We start from the raw sequence: 27,928 nt of genomic DNA, 5'->3' as shown, positions 1-27,928 counted from the left end.
TTGCTTCTACTGTTTGATGCTATGTCCTCCATTACAACTCTAGCAGGCTTCACAGGCTCAGAAACATTCAGTCATGCTTCATGCTTTGAAGTTAGAGGAAGTTAATTGCTACTTATGGAAGCCACTCCTGCTAACAAATAAATGCACATAAAGTAATCTCAAGCTTTAGACAGCATTTTCCCTCAGAAGCATGCTTTTCAAAGTAAATGTTGTTTTTCACCATCCCTAAACCGCCTTTTTCCTTTTCTCCAATCATAACCCACTCTAACCTGTCCACACCAAACCCCCGCTGCTCTTCCTAAAGACCCCTTCGCGACCACGGAAGGGAGCTCAAGGATTGCTCCAGAGCTGGACCTGTTCGCTATGAGGCCTTCTGACTCGGAGGCCGCCACCGCCATCACTCCTCCCACCTCTAGCGAGGCGCCGACCGTCATCGCCCCCATCGCTGCCCCCGCTGCTCCCGCCCCTTCCTCCACTACTACTACTACCACCACCACAACCACCACCGACACCACCACCACAGAGTCTGCAGCTGCCCCGACTCTAGATATCTTTGGTGGTAATGTCCTCTCGCTCTCATTATGCACTCACTCACTGCATTTTACCTGCATTATGGCAACAGGGACGCTGAATTGTTAGATGACTCTGATTGTGTTGCTCTTTGCTGCTGATTATGATGATGGTGCCAGTGATACATTTCATTTTGTTTACTGTTATCCAAGCACTTTGACTGCCTCTGTAAAAGCCGAAAAGAATTTGTATGGAAAGAATAAAAAGCAAAAACAAATTGAACACATTTTTTTTTGTTTGTTTGTATGAGGAACTAAACCAAATCAGATTTGTTGGGGCATAAAGGCAAATGTCATTTTATGCACAGAGGTGGGTCAACGTGCTTTGATTTTTGACTGAATACTAACAGAGTGCCAGACCTTAAAGGGAAGAAAACCGTTTTCTTCTGCTGTTTGTTATAACTTTAGATCCTTCTGAGAATGCTTTTTTTGTAGCTTATGCACTTGAGTTAAAATGGAATATTGCTTCATTTTAGATTTTATGCTTCACAAATCTCTTTTTAAAATGCTCTGATTCGCCTCACAAACCTGAACAGATACTGTATGTAGTTCAGATAAGCAACTGGTTTATCTGAACTACGTTGTGATTGGAATATTTACAAAAGGAAAATCTCCAAAAAGGATAAATGTCTCCTGTTTTGGTCATTCACTGATATTTTGGTTATTGTACAAAATATCTATGAACTCGTTAATCAAAATGTGTCTTTTCCATTTTGATATACAAAAAAGTGAATGATGGAACAGCTAAACAATCACAATCACCTAAATTTCCTTATTCTATTCAGCAAAATCCCCCTAATATGGGAACAAATTCAGATCAATTTAGTTCAATTTGTTCATTCTATGCAAAAACGCTTACCAAGTATTTGAATCCAGTTTCTAGTTCAAATATTTTTGTACACTTGAAGTAAGACTAAATTAATGCAAATGTAACTTTTCAGCAAGATAAATATGCTCATTTAAGTCAATAATTCTGGAATACAAATAAAAAAGTTGTTTGCTCTTACACTTCATTTTGAGCAGTTAGCTGAGGTGTGTCCGTTATCCTGCAATAGCTAGCCCCGCCCACTTCATCACAACCCTCCGGGGCTGACTACTGACCAGTTCTCTATCTAACAGGTCCGGAAAATCTCTAAGACCTAGGTATTACCCTAAACGAGATCTATAAGAGATAATCTATTCAAACTGGTGTCGAAAGCGATTCGTCTAGCTCTAACTACCTTCAATCCAGAAGCTACGACCCTTTTCAGTTAAGGAACAATCAGCTGAGTAGCCCTCACAGCTGCGTAATTCCAATAACCACTCCTGTTAACGGTAGCTCGCTTTCTAAGATATAACTTGCTCTTGGAACCGGCTAGATTAAATTTAGTGACTTGGATGTAAGTCCCTGGGTCATTATTTTACTCTCACCAAAGGAAATTATGAAGCCTCCTCTTTACTAGAACCATGTACATTAGTTTTACCTTTATTAAAAGAACTGAAAAATGAGTAAATGACTCAATTAATTCCAATGTCCACCAACCTCATTAGAATTTTAGAGTATGAATTTATTAAGCAAGCTTAAGCAGGGATATGTGACATACAAATCAATAATCAATTGTATATAATTCAAGAGCAGTGTAATAAAATCAACATGTATAATCATACCATCCTGTCTCTTTTCCCTAACCTATGTCGCAGATTCTGAGATAGCCTTTTAGGAAGCAAGTTCAACTCATACCCAGTTGGTGGTGGACCTTTAGCAACAGGAACGTCCGAAAACCTTGGTCTGAATCTTTGTCCTTTTTGTGGAAAAATCCTCTTTAGAATAGAAGCAAAGTAGAGAGGGTTCAATTGCTTTGAAAACCCGACTCTTTATCCCTCCGGAACCTTTGTCTTTTCTCCAAGTCTGTTGCAATGTTTGGGTTGAGGTAAGACCGACGATCGAATCAGAAACCCGGGTTGGACGATTGGAACTTGTCTCCCTTTGGCGGCACGAAGCTTCAGCTTTTCCCGTAGCTCCAAGGTGTGGTCTGCTGCTGTCTCCTCGATCTGCTTCTTTGTGTCAACTCTACTTCGGTGCCGCAGACAAAGAACAGTTACTTCCTCTTTCCCGTCCTGTTTTATACTTTTTTCCTCCATATGTGTGTATGGGCAGCTCGGTTTACTATTTTTTTCTTGAACTTCTGCTTTTCCACTCCCATATGTGTGTATGGCGAGCTCCTGTGGCTTCCTGAACATCTGCTGCTCATTGTGTAATCCCCGGTGTTCCCCACCCTGTTCACTGAGTCTTGCGAAAGTCCCTTGCTTCCCCAGCTTGCGACATCTTGTCAGCGAGGCCTCACTCATCATGAGACTGTATCTTTCCTGACTTCGCTATAACTCACTTTATCATCTGTTACAAACCTTTAACCATCGCATTAAAACCATAAATCATCTTGGCTTCGATATTCATTAAGTCCTTATAATTAATCACATTACAGATCAACATATTATAATTAATCACATTTTTCTCTTACTATAAGTCATCAATCATCTTCATTATAATTAATCACATTACCGATCAACATTACATTTAGAAATACAAAGTTATATATTGATTATTGATATACATATTAAACTGAAATGATTTATTTAAGTAAACCACTAGATTGCTTTATTTCTCTCAGGCCTTCATACACCTTTTCTGCGTGTACCTGGAAAGATCTCACAACTCCATGCCAGTTTACTTGACACCCCCTCCGTGAGATCGGACGGTGCTTCGCAGAAAACATAAAGTCCAAAGTCAAAAGAGGTCAAGTCCATCATCGCAGTGAGCCGTCAGGATGTCACGCTCATAGCAGGTCACCGGAGACGACGAAGGTGTCCAGGTATCCACAACCTCATACTCCGTCAGATTGGACGGTGGAGAAAGCCAGTTCTCCACGCCTAAATCGTTGTCAAGTGCGGAGCCTCCGGAACCGGAAAGGGTCACGTGCTCCAGCGGTGGTGGCAGAGGCGAAGGCAGGTCCATCCCGAAGTCTAGCATCGCGGATGGGGTGTTGCAGTAGCCGTTCAACTCCGCCAGCAGTTCCTGGAAAGCCATGTCGCTTGGTGATGGAGATGACGGGGAAAGGGTGTCCTCAGTCTGGCATGTTTGGTGAGAAGAACTGAGTGTCTCAGTTTGGGTGCTTGTCTCGTGAGTTGCACTGCTGGTTTGACAGCCGACGTCGATAAACAAATCCGGAGACATGGGGCATGCAGGTGGGAGGTACTCGCCCACTGCCACAACTCGGCCATCCAGAAGATGCAGAGTCGGGAGGCATTGCCGAGTAAGCTGGTGTTCCCATAATTTCTGTATTACGGGCAGCAATAGTCCCGTGTACATCGGAGGTGTTGTAAGCTCGTCGTCATTCTGTCCCAACGCAGAGGTCCACACGATTTTGTGCACCCGTTCCAGGGATTTAGAGGTGGAAGCCGCAATGTAGGGCAAATCCTCCCGTCCCGTAGCACAGTGGATTGCCGTTACATCATTAAAATGGCTGCTCACGCATTTGTGACACCAGCGGGCGGACGATGCCACCCAAATGAATCCATAAGATTCTGCGGCGATTCCACACCCCACACAGCAGGTTGGTGCCTGAGGAGAAATTGCAACCCAGGTAACTTCATGATTAGCTGTTTCTGAGTAATAAAAATATGTAATAAAACAACGAATATGCAAAGGCAAAAGCGGAGAGAGAGTAGCTGGTTTTAAGCTCTTGTGCTGCGAGCCACGGAGAATTAATCACAGGAACTGGAATGTCATGATCTGGAGCTGGTTCGCCCAGATCATAGACATGAGCGGAATCATGGAATATTGCAGCATAGGTCATCATCCATACAACGATGGCCAGGTCTGAGGTCTCCTGAAGCCAGTAAAGGACCACCAAGATCCCCCAAACCGTTGCCCAAAGAGCCAGAACTATCCACTTTTGCAGCCAGATGCGCCTGCCCCGACCTTTGATGGAAAAGGCCTGGCGCGCTAAGTAGACGAGGATAGATACGACGAAAAACCCCTCTAAAATAGCTGTGAGGATCTTAAGTGGAGTGGTTCGAGTAGCGTGACTTTTCCCAATGACCAACTCCAGTATCAGGGCTGTGGTATCCGTCATGAGCCATAGGCAAACCACAACCCCCCTGCGCCAGTTGATGCGGGTACGGCCCATCAAGTAACAAGCGAAGAGGGATGAAGCTAACCCCCATTTCTGGAGGATGATGGGTCGTAGGATAAGCTTGACATATCCTTGTAGCGCAACGAAGATCCTCATAGGATGTCCCCTGGGCCAGGAACCAGTGTGGCAGTAGAGTACCCAGGCTAGGGTAACCCCTAAGTGCTCAAAGGTACTCACTTGAAGTGGTGCAAAAAGTGAGTTGGGGTTTGATGAGTTGGTTGAAGAGTTGGATGCCATGATGTCCGGTGATGGGTCCTCCAGTTCAGGTCTTGTCAGCAGCTGCAGCGAAGATTGAATGGCTCGCAGGCACACGGCAGCTCTCTCTTATGCAGAAATAGGCTCCTCCATCTCAGTTGCCATTCGTACACCTTGCTCCGTACGGAGTCGATGCATATGAGGGTCAACCACCACCACTACCTCTTTGAACACAAAGAAATGACTGTTGGTCTTGGCTATGTTCACCACTCCATTCTCTGTGACCGACCTGGTGGTGTCTCCTGGCAAATCTGTCGATCTTAGTCCCTGCACGCTCACCATCACCCTTCTCATGCTTTTGTTGCTGGCAGTCACCAGGCCCCTTTCGAGTCCGTGCCACATCTTCTTCCGATACTCCTCCAGACTCTCTCCTTTCTTGTAAACATCAATTGGGACCAGGATTACGGCACCATAAGGAAGACTGTAGCCCTTCATCATCACTACGTCTCCTTTAGTTTTTTCACTACAGGAAGCCTCCAACACCTTTGAATCTTTTTGGTAATATTTCCCAGCTTGGTTTTTAAGGCTGCGTCGAAACTTTCGATTGTGGATCTTGTATTTATCATTGGTGAACACAATCAGCCCGTCACCTTCAAGGTCCCATATTCCTCCAATAAACTGGTGAATCATGAGCCCGGATTGCAGCCTTAAGCTGATGGTCTCTGATGGTATTTTGGCCAACTCTCGGGTCCTCCTCCAAACATCTGACTTCTGGGTCTTCTTCTTATGGCGGCCGGGGTCCCACAGCTCCTCATCCGATTCCTCCTCGTCCTCGTCGGAGCTGCTGCCCGCTGGAGTCTCCGTAGGTGGCAGTGGCTGCCTCCTTTCTGTGCTGTGGACTCGGGGATGAAACCCGAACTCCTGACCCCGTCGAGGGGGCCAATCCCTGGCCGCTTGCTCCAACTGCTCCTCAGTGAAACCGTCAATGAGCGATCCCTCGTGATTTTCCTCTTCTGACTGCTCAGAGGGGATCTCGTCGTTCCGCGATGATCCCGGTCGAACTGGGATGTCGTCATCGCCGCCCGTCAGGTCTATCAGGTCCTGCTGAGCTTGCTTCGGCTGGTTAGTCGGTGTTGTGGCTCTGCTGGGCAGTCGAGAGGGGGCCTCAGCCACCTCCGATTCCGCCTTCTCCGGGGCTCGCTCCTTTTCTTTGATGCTTTTGTAGGTCGACAGTCTCTGCAGGGCTTCTCTACACTCTTTGTACTGACTTACCCCTCTAGCCAGCTGTTCTATCAGGATCCCGTCGATGCCCGCTGCCCTTGTAGCTGTCTTCACTACTCCGTCATACTTCCCAGAGGGGCTGTAAACAATCCGCAGCTCACCAGCGGTCCATCTCTCAAGGAGCCCGGCGAACCATTCTAGCCACTCTTTAATTTCCAACTTCTTAGCAACTTTCACTGGGCATTTGACGACCCCCAGTCGGTGACCATCGTTAAGTCGGGAGCAGTAGTATATCTGGGTCTGTATCATGTAGTCCATCATGTCTCGAACCTTGTTCTCGTTGGTACTATAATGAGATTCGAAGAAAGTCCTTTTCAGTGTCCCAGTCCAGGAATCCAATCCATCACCGAGTAATATCAACATTACAGGAAGTTGTGATATAGTAGATTGGGAAAGGCGGGTTTGATGATCTTCCCCGTCTTGGCTGATGTTGCTTGCCCCTTGTCCCTTTGCTGGCTTTGGCAGGGGATCCAGTTCCCCTCCTTCTTCTTCATTCATAGTTGTCTTTGTCTTCGAGTTGCCTATCCCCCAAAGCCTTTCTTTGCGCTCTTGAGTAGGGATGGGTCCAGGCTGCGTTGGCTACTGGCTTCACTGTCTGGATACTATCACTTATCCTCAGTAGAAGCTTTCCCTCACCTGCATGCTATACAGTTACTGCAAGGGTTGTGACTGACGGCCTTATCAGTCACTGTTAACTCTATTCTCTAAGAGTCAACCATCCAAGTTAGCTATTCAGAATCACACATTCTGTTTTTACTGACCTGGTGTATTAGGGCCCGCCTACTTGGCACTGCCTACTTGGCACCGCCCCACGTTGGGCGCCATGTCCGTTATCCTGCAATAGCTAGCCCCGCCCACTTCATCACAACCCTCCGGGGCTGACTACTGACCAGTTCTCTATCTAACAGGTCCGGAAAATCTCTAAGACCTAGGTATTACCCTAAACGAGATCTATAAGAGATAATCTATTTAAACTGGTGTCGAAAGCGATTCGTCTAGCTCTAACTACCTCCAATCCAGAAGTTACGACCCTTTTCAGTTAAGGAACAATCAGCTGAGTAGCCCTCACAGCTGCATAATTCCAATAACCACTCCTGTTAACGGTAGCTCGCTTTCTAAAATATAACTTGCTCTTGGAACCGGCTAGATTAAATTTAGTGACTTGGATGTAAGTCCCCGGGTCATTATTTTACTCTCACCAAAGGAAATTATGAAGCCTCCTTTTCACTAGAACCCTGTACATTAGTTTTACCTTTATTAAAAGAACTGAAAAATGAGTAAATGACTCAATTAATTCCAATGTCCACCAACCTCATTAGAATTTTAGAGTATGAATTTATTAAGCAAGCTTAAGCAGGGATATGTGACATACAAATCAATAATCAATTGTATATAATTCAAGAGCAGTGTAATAAAATCAACATGTATAATCATACCATCCTGTCTCTTTTCCCTAACCTATGTCGCAGATTCTGAGATAGCTTTTTAGGAAGCAAGTTCAACTCATACCCAGTTGGAGGTGGATCTTTAGCAACAGGAACGTCCGAAAACCTTGGTCTGAATCTTTGTCCTTTGTGTGGAAAAATCCTCTTTAGAATAGAAGCAAAGTAGAGAGGGTTCAATTGCTTTGAAAACCCGACTCTTTATCCCTCCGGAACCTTTGTCTTTTCTCCAAGTCTGTTGCAATGTTTGGGTTGAGGCAAGACCGACGATCGAATCAGGAACCCGGGTTGGACGATTGGAACTTGTCTCCCTTTGGCGGCACGAAGCTTCAGCTTTTCCCGTAGCTCCAAGGTGTGGTCTGCTGCTGTCTCCTCGATCTGCTTCTTTGTGTCAACTCTACTTCGGTGCCGCAGACAAAGAACAGTTACTTCCTCTTTCCCGTCCTGTTTTATACTTTTTTCCTCCATATGTGTGTATGGGCAGCTCGGTTTACTATTTTTTTCTTGAACTTCTGCTTTTCCACTCCCATATGTGTGTATGGCGAGCTCCTGTGGCTTCCTGAACATCTGCTGCTCATTGTGTAATCCCCGGTGTTCCCCACCCTGTTCACTGAGTCTTGCGAAAGTCCCTTGCTTCCCCAGCTTGCGACATCTTGTCAGCGAGGCCTCACTCATCATGAGACTGTATCTTTCCTGACTTCGCTATAACTCACTTTATCATCTGTTACAAACCTTTAACCATCGCATTAAAACCATAAATCATCTTGGCTTCGATATTCATTAAGTCCTTATAATTAATCACATTACAGATCAACATATTATAATTAATCACATTTTTCTCTTACTATAAGTCATCAATCATCTTCATTATAATTAATCACATTACAGATCAACATTACATTTAGAAATACAAAGTTATATATTGATTATTGATATACATATTAAACTGAAATGATTTATTTAAGTAAACCACTAGATTGCTTTATTTCTCTCAGGCCTTCATACACCTTTTCTGCGTGTACCTGGAAAGATCTCACAACTCCATGCCAGTTTACTTGACAGGTGGTAGGCTAATGTTAGCGTAGTTTTTTTCTTTTTTGATATGACTTGTTGAAAATTTAGCTAATATAGCTAAATAACTAATATATGTTGATGCCTTTCCAGTTTAGTGTGTAAAGATAAACTTGTAGAGGAAGTTGTTTTCCTGCTTTAGCGACCTTTAGCCTCTGCCTGTTTCTCACACTTTGACCTTCACTGTAAAAGGTGAAAGACTTTTACAGTGAAGTCCACATTTTGTTCCTGTCTGACGTTTGAAATTTAGCAATATTCCACTTTAACATTTGCATTGTCTCGTTTCATTGCACTGAAACGTTACACAGCTTCCGACTCACTGAATTAATCAAAGTAAAAAAACAAACAAATCTGCTCTCTCTGCTTTCCCCTCATCTCTCTTCTTTATAACTCATCATGCACCGGACTTGAATCTGAATGTCCATGTGGTTGTCTGTCCCTGTTCTTAGATATGTTTGATTCTATGCCTGAGCAAAGCCCTACCACAGAATCCAAAGCCGCTACCACTCCTAGCGTAGACCTTTTTGGTGCAGGTACAGGAGTTGATGTCCCTTTCTCTGTTTGTGGAGCCTCTTCACCTCCTCTGGTGTCCATAGTAATTCTCCTTTGTCAACAGTTTATTTATTTCTTATTTTTCTCCTTTACGTGTCCTGATTTGTCCCTCATAGTGATATGAGAAACGTGCATGCACCCCACTCGTCAATTGCCGGATTGTCTCTGTGGCTGCTTTTCTGTCTATGTTTTTTTTTTTCTTTTTCCGTTTCTACCTGCCACGCTAACGCTTTTCTTTGCTCCCCCGACCTCCACGTTTTTTTCCCCCCCTTCCTGTATCCTGGCTCTTGCTTGCGTTGGTAAATTAGACCTACCTGCCGTTTCACGCGGGCCCTCTCCGTTGCCCGAGCCGCCTCCGGTTGGAGACATTGTGACGGGTGAGTTGGTCGAGCTGCTTTTATCTTGACTTTCATGGCTGTTTCTCTTCCTTACCCTTTATGAGGAGTGCAGCCAGATAGGTTTGCATGCTAGCTACGGACGTCTTGTCCCGGAATGCTGCTCGCTTCCAGGATGTGCATACGCAGTGACGATGCAGGGATGCTTGCCTCTCTCTGCTTTTCTGCGCGCAAATGTGCTTCGGTCTTTAACAAAAACAGGCAGAAGAACTCGAGAAAAAAAAACATCCTTGTGTTTTTTGTTTGTCAATAAATAGTTTGAATTGATCTAATCATGGGGTTTTTTTCTCCCACTTTCGTCTTAGATACGTTTACATCTCCAGCTCCAGCCGCCACGCCTTCTCCTGCCCCAACGCCTGCCCCCGCCCCGACTCCCGTACCGGAAGCCTCCTCTCCACCCAAACCAGAGCCAGAGCCGGTCATTGACCTACTGGGTAATAAATGTCACAGGGCACAAAAACACTCGGTATAACGATCACTGACTATGTTACCAAACATCCTGCAGTGCAGAGAAACACAGACACGCCATCAAAGTAAACACTTTTGTATTTCCTGCAGAATTTCCTTCCAGGATCAAACCTATATAAGCATTCAATCCCAGCTGTTGTCAAGTTACACAATTTTGTAACTTCGGCAACTAACAAACAAATGTACTTTATACATTTTACAAGATCCCCCGTGTCTCAGGACAACATCTTCAGACCGAATGACCTTAGAAGACAACAGCATCTGAAGCAAACTGGACTGAAATATCCTTAAAGAAGAGGGTTTGAATATCTATGCAGTAAACATGCTAACCATTTCCACCACTGATATGACATGATGGATTACATAATCAGATTATTATTGTCCTGAGACCTGATGTCGTTTCTGTCTGAGGTAATTTGGTCTGACATCTTGCTGATGTTTCCCCGAGACCGAAAATGTCATCCTTAAATTTTAACTTTACATTTTTCAATACATTTTTTTTTTATCACTAAATACCCTCAAACTACACCTGCAAAATGAATTTAAGCATCATCTGTGATGCATAAGAATCCCAAATAATTGCACAGTTGAGTCATTTTGCTGTATTTATTTTTTTTGAGGAAGCTATTTTCAGTCCAGACAAATTAATTTACATTTCCACTGAATAGCGATTACTGTGCTGAAACAGCAGAAGTCGACCTTTCAGCTCCCTACTGTATCTAAATCCCGCTGTCTCTTTCTATGTGATGCTGAACCGACCTTTCACCCCTCTCTCTGCAGACTCCTTCAGCGGTCCTGTGGAGGAGACGCAAAGCTCTGCCCCTGCGGTGCCGGGAGGCGACCTGCTGGGAGGTTAGCCTGCGCTAACGCTCGCACTCCTCTATAAAATCTGAGCATTTAAATTAAAAATGGGAAATGGCTGCTGGAAATGTTCGGTGCCGATGACGATGGCAAGCAGCGAGTAACGACAGAGATGCGTTAGTCAGATTAATGTTCCTGTTTCACAGACTTGGCAAGCCCACTTGAATTAAATACACAGCAGTTCCAGAGTGACTCGGAGCTCGTTTGAAATATTTCACCTCTTACGTCCTTCAGGGTTTGTTCTGCCTCAGTTCTGTCCGGCTCATTTCATTTAGACCTGGCCAGTTTGAATTGTGCTTTTACATTAGCTGCTATAAAGGTGTCAGTATGTTAAAGTGTCTATTAGTGAAACAATCCGTTGACGGAATAGTCATTCAGTATCTTCAGGTTGTCAGTAGACTTCGGGCCTGACGCTTCATCTCCTCTGACGCGCCCGTCACTCTAGAAGAAAGAGGGTAAATCTGGACGCACCAGATCACAAGAGGAGGACAAAGCAGGACAATCATCAAAAACAAACAGCGACAGCAATACAGAAATGCTTCACCAGACAACAAAATCAAAAGGAAATTGGGTGAATAAGATGAGGAGGAGTAAAAAATAAAAAGCTGCTTCCCTAATAAATGAACATCCGATATAAATGTATTACCATGACTTATTTACATGATGCATGTAAAACAGCTTCAGGTGACAGAAATTTGACTAACTACAAACATTGGCTTTGTAAATGTTGCCACAATATACAAATATTTTTCATATGTTTAAGTAGTTGAGATCCATTTTTCTGTTTTCATTTGAAGGGGCAGCATTATGTGAAATGGACTTTTTTGTGCTTCGTATCACAATATGACATTATTCCCTCATCAGAAACATACCTGGAGTGATGCGTAAAGTTTTTTTCATGCATTTCAGAGAAATCCTTTAATCTCCCATAGCAACCATTCATGGTTCATAAACACTTGTCACAAAGCACTGCCTTTTCCACATAGCTCCTCCACATACAAGCTTCCCCACTCAGCTCCTTCAGACTAGCCAGCAGCAATTAGCAAACACTGATAATTGCACACCTGCTGAGGTCATTAAACGAGCTACTTCTCAGAGAAAACGCTCTTAAAAATGCAAACGCTCTATAGATGAATGTTGTGATGACGTCCTGAAGGCAGAGTGTCAGAAAAAGTAGGAGCTTCTTAAAGAGACAGAGACCCAATTTCAAGGCATTAAATTACGAAGTTCAATTTCTTTTATGTCATGTTGATATTTACAGTATTTTTATTACAACTGAAGGTAACATAGCTACTTCATTGTCCTATAAAATGGCTCTGATGTGTCTCGAAAACTACATAAAACTGCCCCTTTAAATTTTTTGCTTTCTTGATTCGAACCAGTCTGGTAGCAGAGTGAACAGTTTGGGTCCTCCCTGTGTTTTCCTTCAGGCCTGATCTCTCCCACGTTGGCTCCCACGGCTGCCCCGGCTCTGGTGCAGAACGACCTTCTGGAGACCGCCTTCGACTCGCTGGCCTCGCTCCCGTCCCCGACACCGCCGGTACCCGCCGCGGCTTCGGTAGTGCCGATAGCTCCGACCGCGGCGGCGTCAGAACCTGCGTCCGCCACGCCAGCGCCCTCCGGTGGCTTCGACGCATCAAGTAGGTGGAATTAGGAGTTTCCCTTTAACAACCTGTTCCTCTGTCATGCCATGTGTAACACAAAAAAGGAAGGAAAGAAAAAAACCCAAAGCATTTTGTTGGTAAAGGCCCTTCATATTTCTGGACACTTGTGGTAAAGATGTATAGACATGTTTGAAATAAATTCAAATTTTTATTTCAGCTGCACAATCTAACAGAAAAATGTAGAGAAATCTAGTGTTTCATTTGATTTCACCCTATTTTGAGGATTAATGATATTCATCAATGGCTGTTGTTCTCAGATATGCCATTTAAATAAATTTGATTTGATTCGAGAGCATTTGGGCTTTTCATTTTGCGAGGATGGGGCATACAAAGAGTTTGCGCAATACCTCTCGATCATCCGGATCTGTTTCTCCTCCATTTTACTGTTTTGTCTTCCAGGTCATATCATCATTTCAGTAGGTTTTAGGTCTGAAATGGCGAGGTAAAAAGAGGAGATGTTGTGTTTTTTGACACACATCTGTGCTAACCTGCCCAAATGCTTTGAACCTGTGTTAAGATTAAAGATCCGTTTTCAGTTTTCTTACAAATATTTTATGGAATTTACCTGAAATTTGGGAGAAATCCTGACGCCATTCACTCTAATGAGACTTGAAGGTCGTTTGGAAGAGAAACAGACCCGCAGCATCACAGATCCTCCACCATGCCTAAAAGTAGACGTTAATCAATAAACAGGCTATTCTGCATGTTTCAGTCTGAAATGCTGCTGTAGTAAATTTGGCAATTTATAAAATTTTACATAAAATGTTAATACTGACAACTTAAGGTGTCAGTAGGTTTGGAGGGTGCTGAATATTCATTGCTGAACTAAATATGTGTTCTCTATGAACAATACTGACAAAAATGTATGTGAAATGGCCTTGATGTCACCTGGTTTCATATTTCTACCTAACGCGGTTGCACTTGTTGCCGCTGCATCTTTTTTTGCTGCTTTGAACAATCCGTCGCATTCTCAACTCGGCGTGACACAGTGGCTGCCATGCACAGCTTGTCTGCAGATGCTGCCACAGCTGGACCGTCCCTGTGTTGTCGCACCGCCTGCTCCCACGTTCCCTCCCTCTGCCCGCCTTTGGCCGGATGCTGCAGTCACACGTCGGTGATCGTTTCTCTGTTTTTCCCGTGACTCTCCGCTAGTGTTCGGCGGTCTAGGCGACTTGCTGATGCCGGCGGTGACGCCTCAGAGCACCGGAGGCAGCACGGCGGGCAGCACTGGGACCCCCAGCGCACCAGGAGGAATATCAGCCCTCCCTCCCGCCACTCCACCTCCCACCAAAGCAATCGGAGGAGACCTGGACTCGTCGCTGGCCAACTTGGTTGGAGGTAGACAGCAACTATTAACACACAGAAAATGATAAAAATAAAAAAAATAGAAACTGCAGGTTTTGTAAGGTAATTCTTTGTTTTCTTTCACCTTTTCAGACCTTGGAATGAAGAAAAAGTAAGTGTGCGATTAAGAAGGCGAATGCACCGTTAAAATAAACATCCTGTCAGTGACTAATCCTCAGTAAATAATCTGGACAGAATTTAACAATGCAACTATTATTATTTTTTTAAAGGGATCCGCTCGGCGAGAAGAAGCTGACAGGAGGCGCCAACTGGATGCCACAGGTCGCTCCCACAAGCTGGGGCTCCCCGGGGGCCCCCATGGTGAGAACAGCAACTCCACAATCAGAGCCAGAACAAAACTTGTTTGTGAGCCTCTTTTGTTCCAAAAGATTCACAACAAATGTCGTCTCAAGGCACTTTACAGAAAAATCCTTCCAATTCAATCACACAAACATTCCAATTGATCCTAGTTACCAAACGGCACACAGTATACGCAATTAATTATTCAAAGTAGTTTAAAAGGTTTCTATCTAAGGAAACCCAGGAGTTTGCAGTGAGTCATAAATTAAGCAGATTTTTAAAAAAGTTTAGCAAAAAAAAAGTTTAAACGATATACTTGCGTCCATATTCACTTCAGAAAGTGAAATTCATATTTAGAGTTAGTACACAGAGTGATTTATTTCATGTCTTTAATTCATAATGATGATAAACTTTATTTAGAAAGTACAGATCAAACATAAAAGCCCCCATCTGATGCACTGTGCCAGATTGTAGTATAAGCTAATTCACATCTGCAGTCGCTTGGCAGCTAATAAAAAAATGGATGTTAATTACAATAGTAAAATAAAACATAAGATATAACACCACTAATTGCTTTCTACTCACCGTACACAGAAAAATACACACAGACTTTATCACTGACGCTCTGATTAATACTTCTGTGAATTTTGAAGTTTTTGCCTCAAAGCAAATGAAAACCCAAAGTCCAGTCCAGAAATATACAATAATCAGAAAATGGAAGCAGGATTTGTTTTAAGTAGAAATGTTTTATTTGTTAATATATTGTTGTTATTTTTAATTTATTATATTATTTTATATTTTGGTCATTTTAAAATTGCTTATAAAATGAATATTTTTTCATGTAAATTTTATATCGCTAATATTTATATTTATGGTTGCTAATATCTAGCATACTGGAAACAGTAGCTTGTCGACAAATCAATAAAGTACATTCTCATCCTGATTTATAGTTTTCTCAAAAAACATTTTTCTGAGCAAATGATTTTTGGGTTTTTATTAGCTGTTGGCCACAATCATCGACCTTGAAATGAACGCTTGAAATGTATCGCTTTCTGCTTAAACTGAATTACTGAAATGAATCAGTTTTGTGGTTATTTTCTAACTTCATAGAGTTTGTTGCTCTGTGAACTAAATAATCTGTCTGGACGTTCAGGCTGCCAGTGCGCCAGGAACAGCGCCCCCTGGTGCACCAATGGTGCCAACAATGAGCCCACAGCCTGGCTTTGGCATGGTGAGCTTCTTAATGTCTGTGCTTAGAGAATTGGCTACAACAGTGGAATCACTGTTTAAAATACAACATATTTGTAGTTAATTTATAAATAGTAATGATCTCTGATCTCATTCTGTTTCCAACAGCCTCCTGCTGGAGGGCCAGGGGTCCCAATGATGCAGCCCATGATGAGTCAGCCTATGATGGGGCAGCCCATGATGAGACCTGCGTTCACAGGGGTTGCTGGAGCTGCACCCGGAGCGCCGGTAACCCATCACATACGATAAAAAACATTAAAGTGTCTTTAAGTAGGTATTCATACACCTTGAACGTTTTTTATCATGGTGCAACCGGACAGATTTCATGTGATAAACCAACACAAATTTCAACGTAATATTTGTTTCTACCCTCGTTTATTCTGATGTCCTAAATAAAATAACGTGCAAGCAACTGGCTTGAAAAGTCACACACTTTGTAAAGAAAAGTTCAGCTGCGTAACACAGCAAAACACCATGACCCTTACTGGTCAAATACATTTCTTGATTTTACATGTCAAGAAATGTATTTCTTGACATGTGAGAAATTAAAGTGCACTAGGAAGTGCACTTTATGCACTTTTTAGTGTTGAAAGTGCTACATTTAGCACTTTTAATGCTGGCTTGTAGTGGATAATTGGCTACTGGACCATTTTAGGTTGGGAGTGGGAACATAAATAAAAACAAAGCCAGGACCCCTTCAATATGAAGCTGGCATTTATAAGAGAGGAAATAAAAATATAAAAAAACAAGAGGCATTCTCCCTCTATCTGCTGTCTGTGACAAAATGCTGCTAAAACAAACTTTGCACAAAAACATTGCTTGAGTGCAATAGAAAAGCTCCAAGGCACTGAATAGGAAAGCAGATTTTTCTCTTTAACATAATACCTCCTACCTGTTTTAATGATAACAGGGGCTTATTAGGGCCTTTTAAATATTTTTGTTTTAATAGGAAATTAGAAAATGAAATCTGTATCAAAACCTACTTAGCCTGACTCTTAGGCTGGAATTTATGCATCTGTTAATGATGCTGACTTTATTGTTTATCTTCCTGAAAATCTCATGTTTTAAAGGATCCATTTTGCCTGGTTTTGCCTTAGCTTTCTTCAGGACTTTCAAATCAGACCCCCAAGAAGCCCAAGGACCCTCTGGCAGACCTCGACCTCAAGGACTTCTTATAATACCCCAGGTAGAAAAATTTGTTTTATATTTCTATGCTGTGTATACTTTGAGTTCGGAGCTGCTTTTCTTTTTTCTTCTTCTTGAACAAAGTAGTCATAAGCCACTGGTAGGCTCCATCGTTCATACTTTTGCAGTGACGTACAGCATATGACCAGTAGGTGGTGCTGGCACTCTGAGTAGAGACCTGGAACATTTGTGTTTCACAAATCTTTCTATTGATTAATCATAATGTCTTTTTTAACACTGAGACTATGATTTAGTCCATATTTAAATAAAGTGTTAGAAGTTGAGATGTTTGAAAAAAAAAAAAAGAAAAGGAAAGGTATTTACAGTTTCATTTGTGTGATTTGGGGAACAATAAAATATGGATGGGGTGCTCTGATAAAGTCATCTTGCGGTGTTTCTACTTCATATGAAATGTAATTAAAATCTGGTAAATAAATTTGTTCATGTCATTAAAAAACATTCCGTACGATTATCCTCTAACTACTTCCGGTTGTTGTCTTCTTCATGGTCTGCGCCAGTGGTAACATCCGGGTTGTTGATCATGTGATTTGTGTGATGCAAAAAAAGAAAAAGCGTTTCCATTGCAGTTTTGCAAAAATAAATCCGTTTTGATGCAGCCCAAAAAACCCCACCTCATCACCGCCAAAACTTTTACCAAAAAAACAAGTTTCTATTAAGAAAATGTATTTTTCTAAATGTCTAAGTGCTCGATTATGTGCTCTATGGAAACAAAAGACGCACACTTTATTGAAAGCAAAAAAGATGAGTAAGTCTGATGTTGAAATCTTGTGTTTCCTGTCTCCCAGCTGCTTTTCTTTCTGGATCAGAGCCTTCTCAACGTTTACCTGGCGCCTGTCAACATCTGGAGATGCCAGCAATGTTCCATTCCTCCTTTTCTCCTCCTCACCCGTCCATGACCCAACTTCTCCTGTGTGATGTTGTAGCACAAACTGTGAAAGTGAACCATAATGGATTATATACAAATATAAGATAAAAAAAAAAAAATTTAAATCCAGAGCTTGTGCTTATGTCGATGTACTAATTTTATCGTCGAAACAAAACGACACAAAATCCTGACAAAAAATAAATAAATAATGATAAAAGTAGTTCAGGACGGTAAGTGAGAGGAAGTGAAGAAATATGTGTTTTAGATTTATTTATCGTGCTGAATTGAATGATTGATGTGCTTTGGTGTCCCAAGCCCCGCCCACATTTCATTAATGTCTCCGCCTCCTTACTGATGGGGGTGGAGCTTCTGTGTGTTCCCATGTTGGTTGGATGAGATCGGTAAACAAAAGTCCCTGTAGATTTTTGAAGAGGCATAACGTGTGTGATGTTTTACAGGAAGGTCCTCTTTGATGTACAGAGGTTTCTTTGGTGAGGATTTTGTCTTTATCGTATGTCTGTTGAGGAGATTCTCAAAAGTGAATCAGACATGAAATCGTGAGAAGTCTTGTGAGTATCCCTCTATTTGCCGTCATCATTGGAACTAACTGAAACGAGTAAGACCGCCACTAAAAGATTAATATACTGTATATATAAGATCAACCTTGGTGGGATTTTCAGTTATTAAAAAAACAGCAAGTGGTCCTTTCGTCTTCTTTTTACTTTTTGTTTTAACTTGTGGCCTAATTTTCTATATTTTCTTCTTTTTATGTAGGTGTATGTACATTTTGGTTCATTTCTCCAGACTGTGGCTATCTGCGTACCTTTCTATTAAATAACATATCTTGGAACTTTATGTACTTCCAGAAAACTACACTTTAGTCTTCTTAGAGGTGTGTTTGAACTTCCCTTGAGTAGAAACGTTAAAAGTCGTTGACTTGGTCTCCCGTGGTCGATTTTAAGAGTCTGTTTTGTCATTTTCACGACTTCCATAGCAAACACCGTGCTCAGACGGGTCAGATCGACCAGATTAATATGATTATAGTAATTAAAATGAGAAGACTTGTAGGCGTGGGCCGGTTTGAGAATTTCATAGTTTTCAGAGACGATGCAGTGATATCACTGTATTTTCTCTAGATTTTAAACAGAAAGGAAAGCTATTCTAATTGAATTTAAGAGATAACTATCAATCCCTCAATCACTCCTGAAAAATTGCTAAATATTCATCATTCCCTTAAAAAAACCTTATCTTTAACATTTATTTATTGTCTTAATTTTGCTCGATGCATTAGAGCAACAGCATAGAACATCCCTCTGTTAATTTAGCAGATGTTTTTAGGTTCCTCCTGCTCATAATTGTATCCCTTTTTACCATTCTTCAATTTATAGAGTAGCAGAAGTATATATAATTGTTATGAATTGTTAGTGAGACTATATTTCCCTCATAGCTTGCCAACAGCACTAAAAAGGGTGATGGGTGGTCCTTAGTTTTGAGTCCAAGCACCTTGACTGCACACATTTTTCCCAACTGGAAGCATTTCCAAGTCCTTGTAAGTGAGGGAAAAGTGCAGTAGCCATATTTTAGGCAACTTTGCAGCAGCACGTCGGTGAGGGGCAGCCTGAGAAAACGCTCCACTGTTTTCTCTGGCTTCTGGCAACTTTGGTGTGCCCCAAAGACCAGTAATTAGCCCACGCCTGGTTAATTTGGCACAGAATGCTCGGTCACTCTTTGCTCAGCTTTACTTTAATGAGAAAAGTTTAAAGATACAATGTGGTGTTTTGTCCTCTAAGCAAAGCAAATTCTGTTTACGCACAGGATTACGCATCCAAAGGACGCCGCCGCCTGTGCACTCATGACTCCTAACGACTCGCTAAACGTGTTTACCTCGTTAGGAAACTTCAAAGTCGACGTTATTTACAAGCCACAAGGGCTTTTCCTCTGATGGATTCTCCTTGAAGTTGCTAGCGGCCAAAACACCGCACCGCACCTTTAGCCTCGAGGTGAACATAACCTGCTCCAGCACCAGAGTGCGTAGTAAAACTAAACTAAACATTTGTTTCGCTTCCATCTGAGCATCGTGTTCGACTCTTTTCTTAATCGATAACATCTGGCTTGCCGTTGGTGGAGCCTCTAACTATGGAGAACTCTATTTGAGGTTATAGTTGAACCTTTTTGCCATTTTGAACCCAGAGTTCAGTAAAATCCCTTTGAGCGTAATCATACGTTTGGTCATAATTTGACGCCAGTCTCCTCTTCTGTGCTGTAAACTGCAGAAAGTGATAGATCTTTGTCTGTGTCTGTTCTCTGTCATGTTTGTGGATTGGTTGTGAGAGTCGGGAGTAAACCATGGGAGAATATTAACATTTTTTTCATGACTGAATTATTAGAATTGTAATTTTTTTTGGTTTGTTTGTTTTATTGTAAATTTATTTTATTTACAATGGCCCTTCCCAGTGCATGTAAGCCCCTCGAGATGCAATAAATTGGATGACGGATTGAGCTGTTCCGACTTTATTTTGGGGTGTTTCATTTTAAGGTGCACCCTGCTTAAATTGAAACGTGGACACCTGCTTCAATCACCACAAACGTCTTGGAATTAACACGGTCATACATTTTACTAAACTGAGAAACGGAAAAAATGTGTTCTCCTGTTTTTATATTTTCTGTGAGGAATTCATACTGTTAAAAGTACTAATGAACAACATCACCGTTCGCAGTATAACTATATCCTTAACCAAAATGTCAAGAGTTGTAACATTGTTCTGTGGAATAAATGGATGAAATCTTTTGTGTCAGAGGCTACTAACAACCTGGCATGTTTATCCATACACATGTTCAAAACTTGCTCTTTCTGTGTAACCAAATGTCTCCCTTTTATGCCTTTTTTTAGTGAATATCTTGCTAAAAACAAACATACGAATCTCTGTGGAGGCCCATTCCCAGTCAAATCTTTACAACTGGATCTAAATCTTAAGTATCTGAAGGAATGTTGTAACCACTAATCATAACACTTCCACCACTGTGTTTAACATTTGGCAGAGATTCTTCTGCCGAAAAGTTGCATTTAACGTATGCCAAAACCGTATAAAACATCCTACTCTTTGCTGTTTTCTTAGACGCATTTGTTTTCATCACATAGACACACACACGCAAAGGGAAATCTTGGTTTTAATGGCTTGTAGACTTCCACGCTAATAATTACTTGCGGATATTTGGTATTTAAAAGGATAGTCTTGCATTTCCTTGGAGTAAAAGCAACAGGAACAAGTCAGAAATATTGCATTTAATCTTAAACTACTATAAAAACAAAGTGACTTTTAAAAACAAATCTGTTACCCTTAAAATAGAGAAATAAAAACAGCTCAAGTAAATTGTTGAATGGTTCAGTCTTAATGTAACGCAAACATGTAGCCTGACCTTAAGCTAAGAGTTACAGTACTAGGCCACCAAAAATATTTTCTAAGTCATTCCGGAACGGAAACAAAAAGGTTACAGTCCCATAAATTAGCACCACGTCATTCTCTGTTATAGTTATGTGCACAACAATGAAACCACATTTCACTGTACTGCAAGAACGGATGAGAGAGGATGAGACACAAATCATACAAAAACAACAAAAAATCATCTCCTAAAAAGCATCCAGAAGGAGAAAAACACATTAAAAGATAAGCGTCAAACACAGAACATCTAATACAATGTTCGAGATATACACAAATCAAAATATCAGCTTATTAATTCTTTTGTTTTCTCTGAATCGTCATACCGTTCTTTTTTTAATTAAAGTATTTAAGTTGGTTTTTGGGCATCTTGTTATTGCCACGTTTTATGCTTACAGTGGTGGAGAGGCCTTTTCCTTAATGGTAATACCTTGCAGGTATTTGTGATTTACACTATAAACCATTTACTGTACTCCAACCATAGAGGTCAATTTATTTTGAAAACTGTCAAAGTAGACTTAAAATACTTAAAACGGATTTCTTTTCCCATATATATTTCAAACAAATAAATAAAGACAACTGACAAGCCACAGTTCCCTTGATGCATTGATGAGTTCCTATTGTCGCCACTTCTTCACTTGAATCACTGTAGCAGAGTCATAAGGAGGCACACAAGGTAAAAGACGGGAAGGGGAAGAAGAAGCAGTTGCCTAGTTTCTGCTTGGTGAAACAAGGTGATGTGTCAAGGTAGGTGAAGTCTGTAAGGAGGAACTATGGTGTGAGATGATGGATAAGAAGCAGAAAAGTGGGGAGTTTCCATGTTGTTTTAGGTTACCTGACACTCACTCGAGTCCCCATGGACCCAGTAGCAGATCTGCGCGTACTTGAGCGGCGTTATCCTCACGGCCACATTGTAATCCTGCTGCATCCCGTCCCCATTGACGTCAACCCACTGGTGACCAGAGAAAACCCCAATGATCTTTCTCTTCCACTTCTTCTTGCCCGGCTCTTTGAGGCGGATGTAAACTCCCGAGCCGCTGGAGCCGGGTTTGGCATCGCAGTACTGATACAACAAGTCATTGGATTCCTCAGACACAGAGCAGAACCGGTACACCAAGTTATCGGGTCTGTCGTCGTCAAAGCCGGAGAAGTGGATCCTACCGGCAGGGAGCTTCTTAACGGAAGGTATAACACCTAGATCCATGTGATTGACTTTTGGGGCTCTCTTCAGCTCGAGAACGGCGTAGTCGTAATCCGCAGCCAGTCCATCTGACACACCTTTAAACCAACCCTTAGGAACCTGGGTCTTTTTGACTCTGGTCCACTTGAATGAAGGTTTGCCAGAGTCAACACTTCGACGACTCCGGATCTTCTTGCCTTTTCCTCTTCCTCTTCCTCTCCCGCCCTTTTCCTCCATTTCCAGTCCTTCCTCTTTACCTTTGTCCCCTTTTCTTCTTTTGCCCCTTTCTTTCCCTCCCTTTCCTTTGCCTCCCTTTCCTCGTCTGCTCTTCTCTTTCAGAATGCCAACACGCAACTTCTGAACTCCGTCTAGATAATCCTTTCCATCGTGGATGCAGTGTGCGGCTGTCAGCACGTGTTTGGGTGACACCAGCACCCCAGAGCACCCTGTAGATATCTTCACCGAGGTGGAGAAGGGATATTTGGTGGAGTACTGCTTGTCGGCGATGGTGAAGCGAGTATCTGTGCCGTACACTTCTCGCTTGTGACGGGACCTTGATGAAGTGTTTCTGGACCAGACAGTGACTTCATTGAGGCCATGCACAGAAACGGAGGTATACGTGCGTGTGCCATTCTCGTAGACCGTCTCGTAGGATAGGAACTGCTCCAAATCATTCAGGGAAGGCGAGGGAATGTGGCGCTGGCACTCGATCCCGCAGGTGCCACTCAGCTCCAGTTGGGGGTGAGCTGCAAAGCTGGGGCTGCTGAGGGGCACAGTGCGTCGTTTCCTTACCAGTGGCACCTTCCATTGGGGCCAGGTGTATTGGTTGTCAATTGTGTTTTCCTCAGCAGTTACAGCCACCACCGTAGTCAGCACCGTCACTGGAAGCAGGATGCAAAGTGGTATGGGGCCCATAGTTAAGTTGGGCCTGGCTCTGAAATGTAGAGAAAAAGAGATGAACACATTAATTTACACACATTAACAGTTCTGGCAATCACAGGTACCAACAAGAACCAACTTTTGAATCACAGGGTTTGGGGCCACTGTAATATTGTGGCATTTCAGATATCTTATGCACCCAAATACATTAAAGTGAACTTCTGCAAACACATTTGGTATAGATTTATTGATACTTGGTGAATGTAGCACTTTTGCTCAAACATATGAGCTTGAAGGGTATACTTACAATGTTTTTTATGATAGGCACAGCTAAAAAGGTGCAAAGGAGTAGATATTTCCTTAAGCAGTTTCACTAACAACTAGTCCAGGTTGGTCCCATTTTGAAGTGGAATGCTACCATCTTAAAATAACTCCATAAGAGAAAATATTATTTGAGAAACATCATCGTCATTTATATGAACAGTGTTTGTTTAACCCCTTAAACTGTTGCCACTTTGTCTTTTAGTTGATATGTACACTGAAGCTGATAATTATTTATGCAGAAATGGAAGCAGGAGGTGGTCTGTCTCTAAGGAATCTTCCTGTATGAAACATTCTTAGAACAAAACACGGAAGGTATTTGCAGATATAACAACTGTCTATTATAAAACTAAAGACATGTAAACCTTCCTAACCGCAATTTATTAAGCATTGTTCTCTTATATCCTCTAATGTTTTGGGGAACAATGTTTTGCTCCTGGCTCCACCCAACTAAGTTCTCTAATGACTAGATGTTGGATTCAGTCTTATTGGAGGTAGTCTGGGTTTCTGCTGACTGAAATAAAGTTATATATTCCAAATAAAGACACCACCTCCAAAAACCCTGAAACAACATGTAAGTATGTATATACTTACAGAATTACTTGTGTTTTAAGTGATTCCTGAATTTCTTTAAAACCTGACTTGATTATTCAGTCACTAAAAAGAAAAGCAGCCAATTCCACTCATGGCCACAGGGAGGCAGTGCGGCTCCAGCGTTCAACGGAGACGGTAACCGAGCAGGTCCGGGTTGTGTGTGTGTGTGTGTGTCACACTTGAACGTGTTAAAGCCATCTGAGGTGGTTGGTGCCCTCATTTTTTATATATAAGTCAGTAGCGTTTGCTTTCATATTTTTTTTGCTGAGTTTTTTTTACAGCTTAAATCCAGAGCTGCTGCATTAACTGTGTGGTTAAAAGTTCTCTGCTCCTCGAGTCTATGGCTGGAGGGCAGCGAGAAGACGCTGGACGAGCTGAGACAGTGGCTTGGAGGTTTGCCACAATGGTTAACCTACTCCTTCAATAACGACCATATCTGGTTTCCTGTAGCTCCACAATGCGGCCCTCCATGCGCACAAATGGCATCAAACACACACAGAGAGACTATGAAGACCGATGGTGTCTGCTGCCTCCTTTACCCACGAGTGTCAACCTCCCCGCCCCGAGTCCACATATGCGTGCGTTAACTTGGGGGTTTGTTGTAATAGATTCGACAGACGATCGCTGAACTGGAAAAGCTGCGGCTGTGAAGTCAGCCTGCCGATTTCAAAAGCTGGAAAAGAAAGTTATTTGGATGGAGGAGGATTTACGGCTTTGGTGAACGCTTTACGGACAAATTAAAAGTGAAATGCCCATGTCTGCCCTACAAATCAGTTCAAAACAAACATTTAAGGGGGGGGGGGGGATGAATTCGGTTTCAAATTGATACTTCTGTAGTTAAAAAAAAAAAAAAAAAGGTTCCCAGGAAAATGTCATCTTTACATCCATCACCACCTACAAGCATTTCATCATCTGCGCAAGGCTTAAAGTAGCATTAAGACAGAACTTTTATGAGATGTTTGTGATCATTTTTTTTTAGGTTTTCTTTGCTACTGGTGTATTCAAGCTGACCAGAGCAGATACAGGCAAAAAGAAAAAGTTGCCCTCTACCTCAGGTCACCTCTGACCAACTGCACATGCTCCACATGTATGCTTCCCCTTTTCTTCTCAGAACTTTTTTTTTTTTTTTTTTACATTTTATTTTATAGTTTTATATTCCAAGGTAACTGTGACGTCTCCTCCAACCGACTCTGACTGTAACCGGGACATTTTTGAGGCCTGGCTGCACCCCCACAGCCTCCTATAAAACACAGGCGGCGGCTGAAATCTAACCAGCATACAGCAGACTGGTAATAAAATACATGGCCGCAAAGAGCCGTAAAACACTTTCAATAAATGAAAGAGAGAGAAAGAGAGAAAAAAGACATTTTTTTAAGTTTCTGCTCAGCGTCACACTCCCGCTGCCAAATTCAGACGTAACACTAAAACAGAGAGAGAGAGAGAGAGAGAGAGAGAGAGGTCCCCGTTAATCAGTGGAAACTGATACTCTGCCATGGTGGCTTTTTGCTCTTCGAATAGGCTGATTTTCGACCGAACTCTTTTTTTTTTCCCGCTGCACTCAGCTAACGAGGATGACGAGGCTGTGCCCTCTTCATCCTCCGGTGGAAAACAAAGTGGCCGAGAGGTGGCGCTCGAAGGCTCAATCTTGTGCTTGCAGGTCTTTTGTTCACCTCACACACTTTTTTTTTTTTTTTTTTTTTTGGAAGTAAAATTAGTGATAGCCAGTTTCGACATATTTTCCGACTTTCTTTTTTAACCCATATAAAGTTAGAAAGACGATTAACATATGAGAAAAAAATATATCTATTATTTTTAATTTGGCTAAATCTGAATGAAGGAATGAATGAATGAATCTGAATGTTATTGTCATTTAAAATTCCAACGTAAATAATAACCAACTACATGTAATATAGGATATATTTTTTTGCAGTATATCCTTCAGACGTCCGCCGATCGACATCTGCACCACTGGGATGAACGCAAGTTATTCCAGGGTGTAGACACAAAACCGATGCGTTTTTTTGTTGTTGTTTTTGCTTCCATGAACGCACCACATGATGAAAATTGATGAAAGGCGGACATCTGGACAAGTTCCCTACTTTTTGTGATGTAAAAATCCAAATAACTTAGTCAGAGGTGAATCAAAAAATCTTTTTTTTTAAAGAGAAAGAAAAGTCTTCAAAAGAAGAAGAAGAAGAAGAAAAAAAGAAACTCTTGGGTTATTATTTTTTTTTCTTTCTCGGCAGCAGGAGACCATACAGGCGTCCCTACCTGCTCGCATCCGATTGATGGATTATGCCAGATCCGCGGCGTATTGTTTGTTGTCCTCGGATGTACACAAATATGATCCCGGTGGCAAACAGTCGGCGGTCACTGCATCCCCCAGGCGCGCTGTCATCAGCAGGGCCACGGCTGCCCGCTCATTGCCTCCTTCAGAGAGTCTGAGGGGGAAAGTCGCGGCCGGGACGCTCCGCTCAGGCTGCACTTGATGCTGAGGAGGGAGGGAGGGACGGAGGGCTGAAAGAAAGAGAGAGAGGAGGAGGAGGAGGAGGAGGAGGAGGAGGAGGAGGAGGAGGAGGAGGAGGAGGAGGAGGAGGAGAGGAAAAGAAGATATGAAAGGAACCTTTTTTTTTTTTTTTTTTTCTTTTTTTGCCCCGTGACAAAAGTTGTTCACTTTGGGTGGGGCAAGAGTTTTGGACCTCACCAAAGAGTGCACTGAGGGTAAAGGTGGTGTTCTGTTCACATCCTGCAGTTCAGGCGGAAGCTTAAATCATTGATGCATTGTGAAGAAATGAAGCCTCGCAGTTGGTCCACATTCACCCGGAGGAGGGTAGAAGACCCAAAAGTTGCACTCAAGTGCAAAAGTTGTCCTTTTGGGTCTCAACAGTACAACGTTTTGAGACCCAAAAGTTGCACTCAAAAATATGTTGAAGTTTTTTGGGTTTTTTTTTTTTTTTTGAGTACAGCAACTCAAGTAAAAGTAAAAGCTGCCCAAGAAATTACTTTACTGAGTAGTAACTGATCAAAAGATCAATCATATGATATTCAAGACCATAATTTAAGACCAAAATATAAAAGTTATGTGAAAATATTGGTATTTTTAGAGACCAAAAGGAAAATAATTCATATAACATTGTTACAAAAAACCCCAAACAAAACTAACAAAAACTGCAGATGTAAGAGCAGCAATACGTCACAATAAAATGACTCAAGGAAAAGTAAAACATGCGACTTGTAATATCCCCCCGCCCCCAAAAAAGTTACACAAGTAAATGTAACAGAGTAAATGTAATTAGTTACTACCCATCTCCGTATTCACCCAATGACACGCATCAACGTGTTGCATGTACGCACAACACGGGGTTAAGTGCCTTGCTCAGGGGTACATCTACATGAGGCAGAAGGGAACCAACCCTACAACTTTTCAAAAATTGAAACTGGTCTCTTGTTTGCTTCCTTGCGTAACACCGTCCTTGCCCGGCCGGCCAGTTTAAATAAATGGCCGTGTCTTAACTATATAGTTTTGGCAGTGGTGCCTCTGGGTGACCAGTGAGAAGTCCAAGGCTTACAGGTTTTGTTTACAACTTTGCTCTGCTTTAAGCATCTCTTTACCTTTCTCCTTGACCTGTCTGCTGTGGTCCTTGACCTTTATGATGAGATGAAATTGCACTCAGGTGGACTCTGTTTGCGAATCATAGCACTTCCGGAGGCAATGGGTTGTATTTTATTTTATTTAGGGCTGTCCGAGTAAAGGGGGCTGTACACAAACGTACTGGACGTTTTTAAAGAGTTTCTTGGTAATAGAAAATTAAAAACTGTGCGTCATCTTTCTTTCCCCTCACGATCAGCTGCTATTTGGTGTTGGTCTCTCTCATAAAGTAGCA

At 42.2% G+C, this 27,928-nt stretch overlaps 2 protein-coding genes and 1 long non-coding RNA gene across 11 annotated transcripts in view; 1 reads left to right on the top strand and 2 right to left on the bottom strand.

Moving 5' to 3' along the window:
• The window catches only part of snap91a (synaptosome associated protein 91a), a 52,174-nt gene extending 32,042 nt beyond the window's left edge, over window positions 1-20,132 (top strand). For 4 of the 9 annotated variants that reach the window (XM_028018466.1, XM_028018468.1, XM_028018464.1 and 1 more), the window contains 13 exons: window positions 305-559; window positions 9,180-9,263; window positions 9,591-9,659; window positions 9,983-10,111; window positions 10,926-10,997; window positions 12,437-12,646; window positions 13,823-14,008; window positions 14,108-14,126; window positions 14,245-14,335; window positions 15,468-15,545; window positions 15,671-15,790; window positions 16,660-16,748; window positions 17,554-20,132. In XM_028018466.1, coding sequence (XP_027874267.1) covers window positions 305-559; window positions 9,180-9,263; window positions 9,591-9,659; window positions 9,983-10,111; window positions 10,926-10,997; window positions 12,437-12,646; window positions 13,823-14,008; window positions 14,108-14,126; window positions 14,245-14,335; window positions 15,468-15,545; window positions 15,671-15,790; window positions 16,660-16,740 — 1,394 coding nt within the window. In that variant the 3' untranslated portion in view covers window positions 16,741-16,748; window positions 17,554-20,132. Of the gene's footprint in view, window positions 1-304; window positions 560-9,179; window positions 9,264-9,590; window positions 9,660-9,982; window positions 10,112-10,925; window positions 10,998-12,436; window positions 12,647-13,822; window positions 14,009-14,107; window positions 14,127-14,244; window positions 14,336-15,467; window positions 15,546-15,670; window positions 15,791-16,659; window positions 16,749-16,799; window positions 16,812-17,553 lie in introns of those variants that run through there. The other 5 variants (XM_028018465.1, XM_028018462.1, XM_028018467.1 and 2 more) reach the window with 5 other exon arrangements.
• LOC114145084 (uncharacterized) lies at window positions 2,724-8,562 on the bottom strand. Its single transcript, XR_003595610.1, has 2 exons — window positions 8,262-8,562; window positions 2,724-2,864 (listed from the first exon to the last, which is right to left on the bottom strand). It is a non-coding gene; the product is annotated as an uncharacterized LOC114145084 (long non-coding RNA).
• Window positions 20,133-20,783: 651 nt separating the features above from the next.
• On the bottom strand, window positions 20,784-26,543 carry prss35 (serine protease 35). The gene is made up of 2 exons (XM_028018471.1): window positions 26,316-26,543; window positions 20,784-23,184 (listed from the first exon to the last, which is right to left on the bottom strand). Exon 2 carries the CDS (start codon window positions 23,163-23,165, stop codon window positions 21,897-21,899), a length of 1,269 nt encoding a protein of 422 aa, XP_027874272.1. The 5' UTR covers window positions 23,166-23,184; window positions 26,316-26,543; the 3' UTR covers window positions 20,784-21,896.
• Between the last annotated feature and the right edge of the window lie 1,385 nt (window positions 26,544-27,928).

Source organism: Xiphophorus couchianus, chromosome 5 (assembly GCF_001444195.1).
Source record: "Xiphophorus couchianus chromosome 5, X_couchianus-1.0, whole genome shotgun sequence".
Classification (NCBI taxonomy): Eukaryota; Metazoa; Chordata; class Actinopteri; order Cyprinodontiformes; family Poeciliidae; genus Xiphophorus; species Xiphophorus couchianus.
The sequence above is the reverse complement of the archived record's forward strand: the minus strand, read 5'-3'. Positions and strand labels throughout refer to the sequence as shown.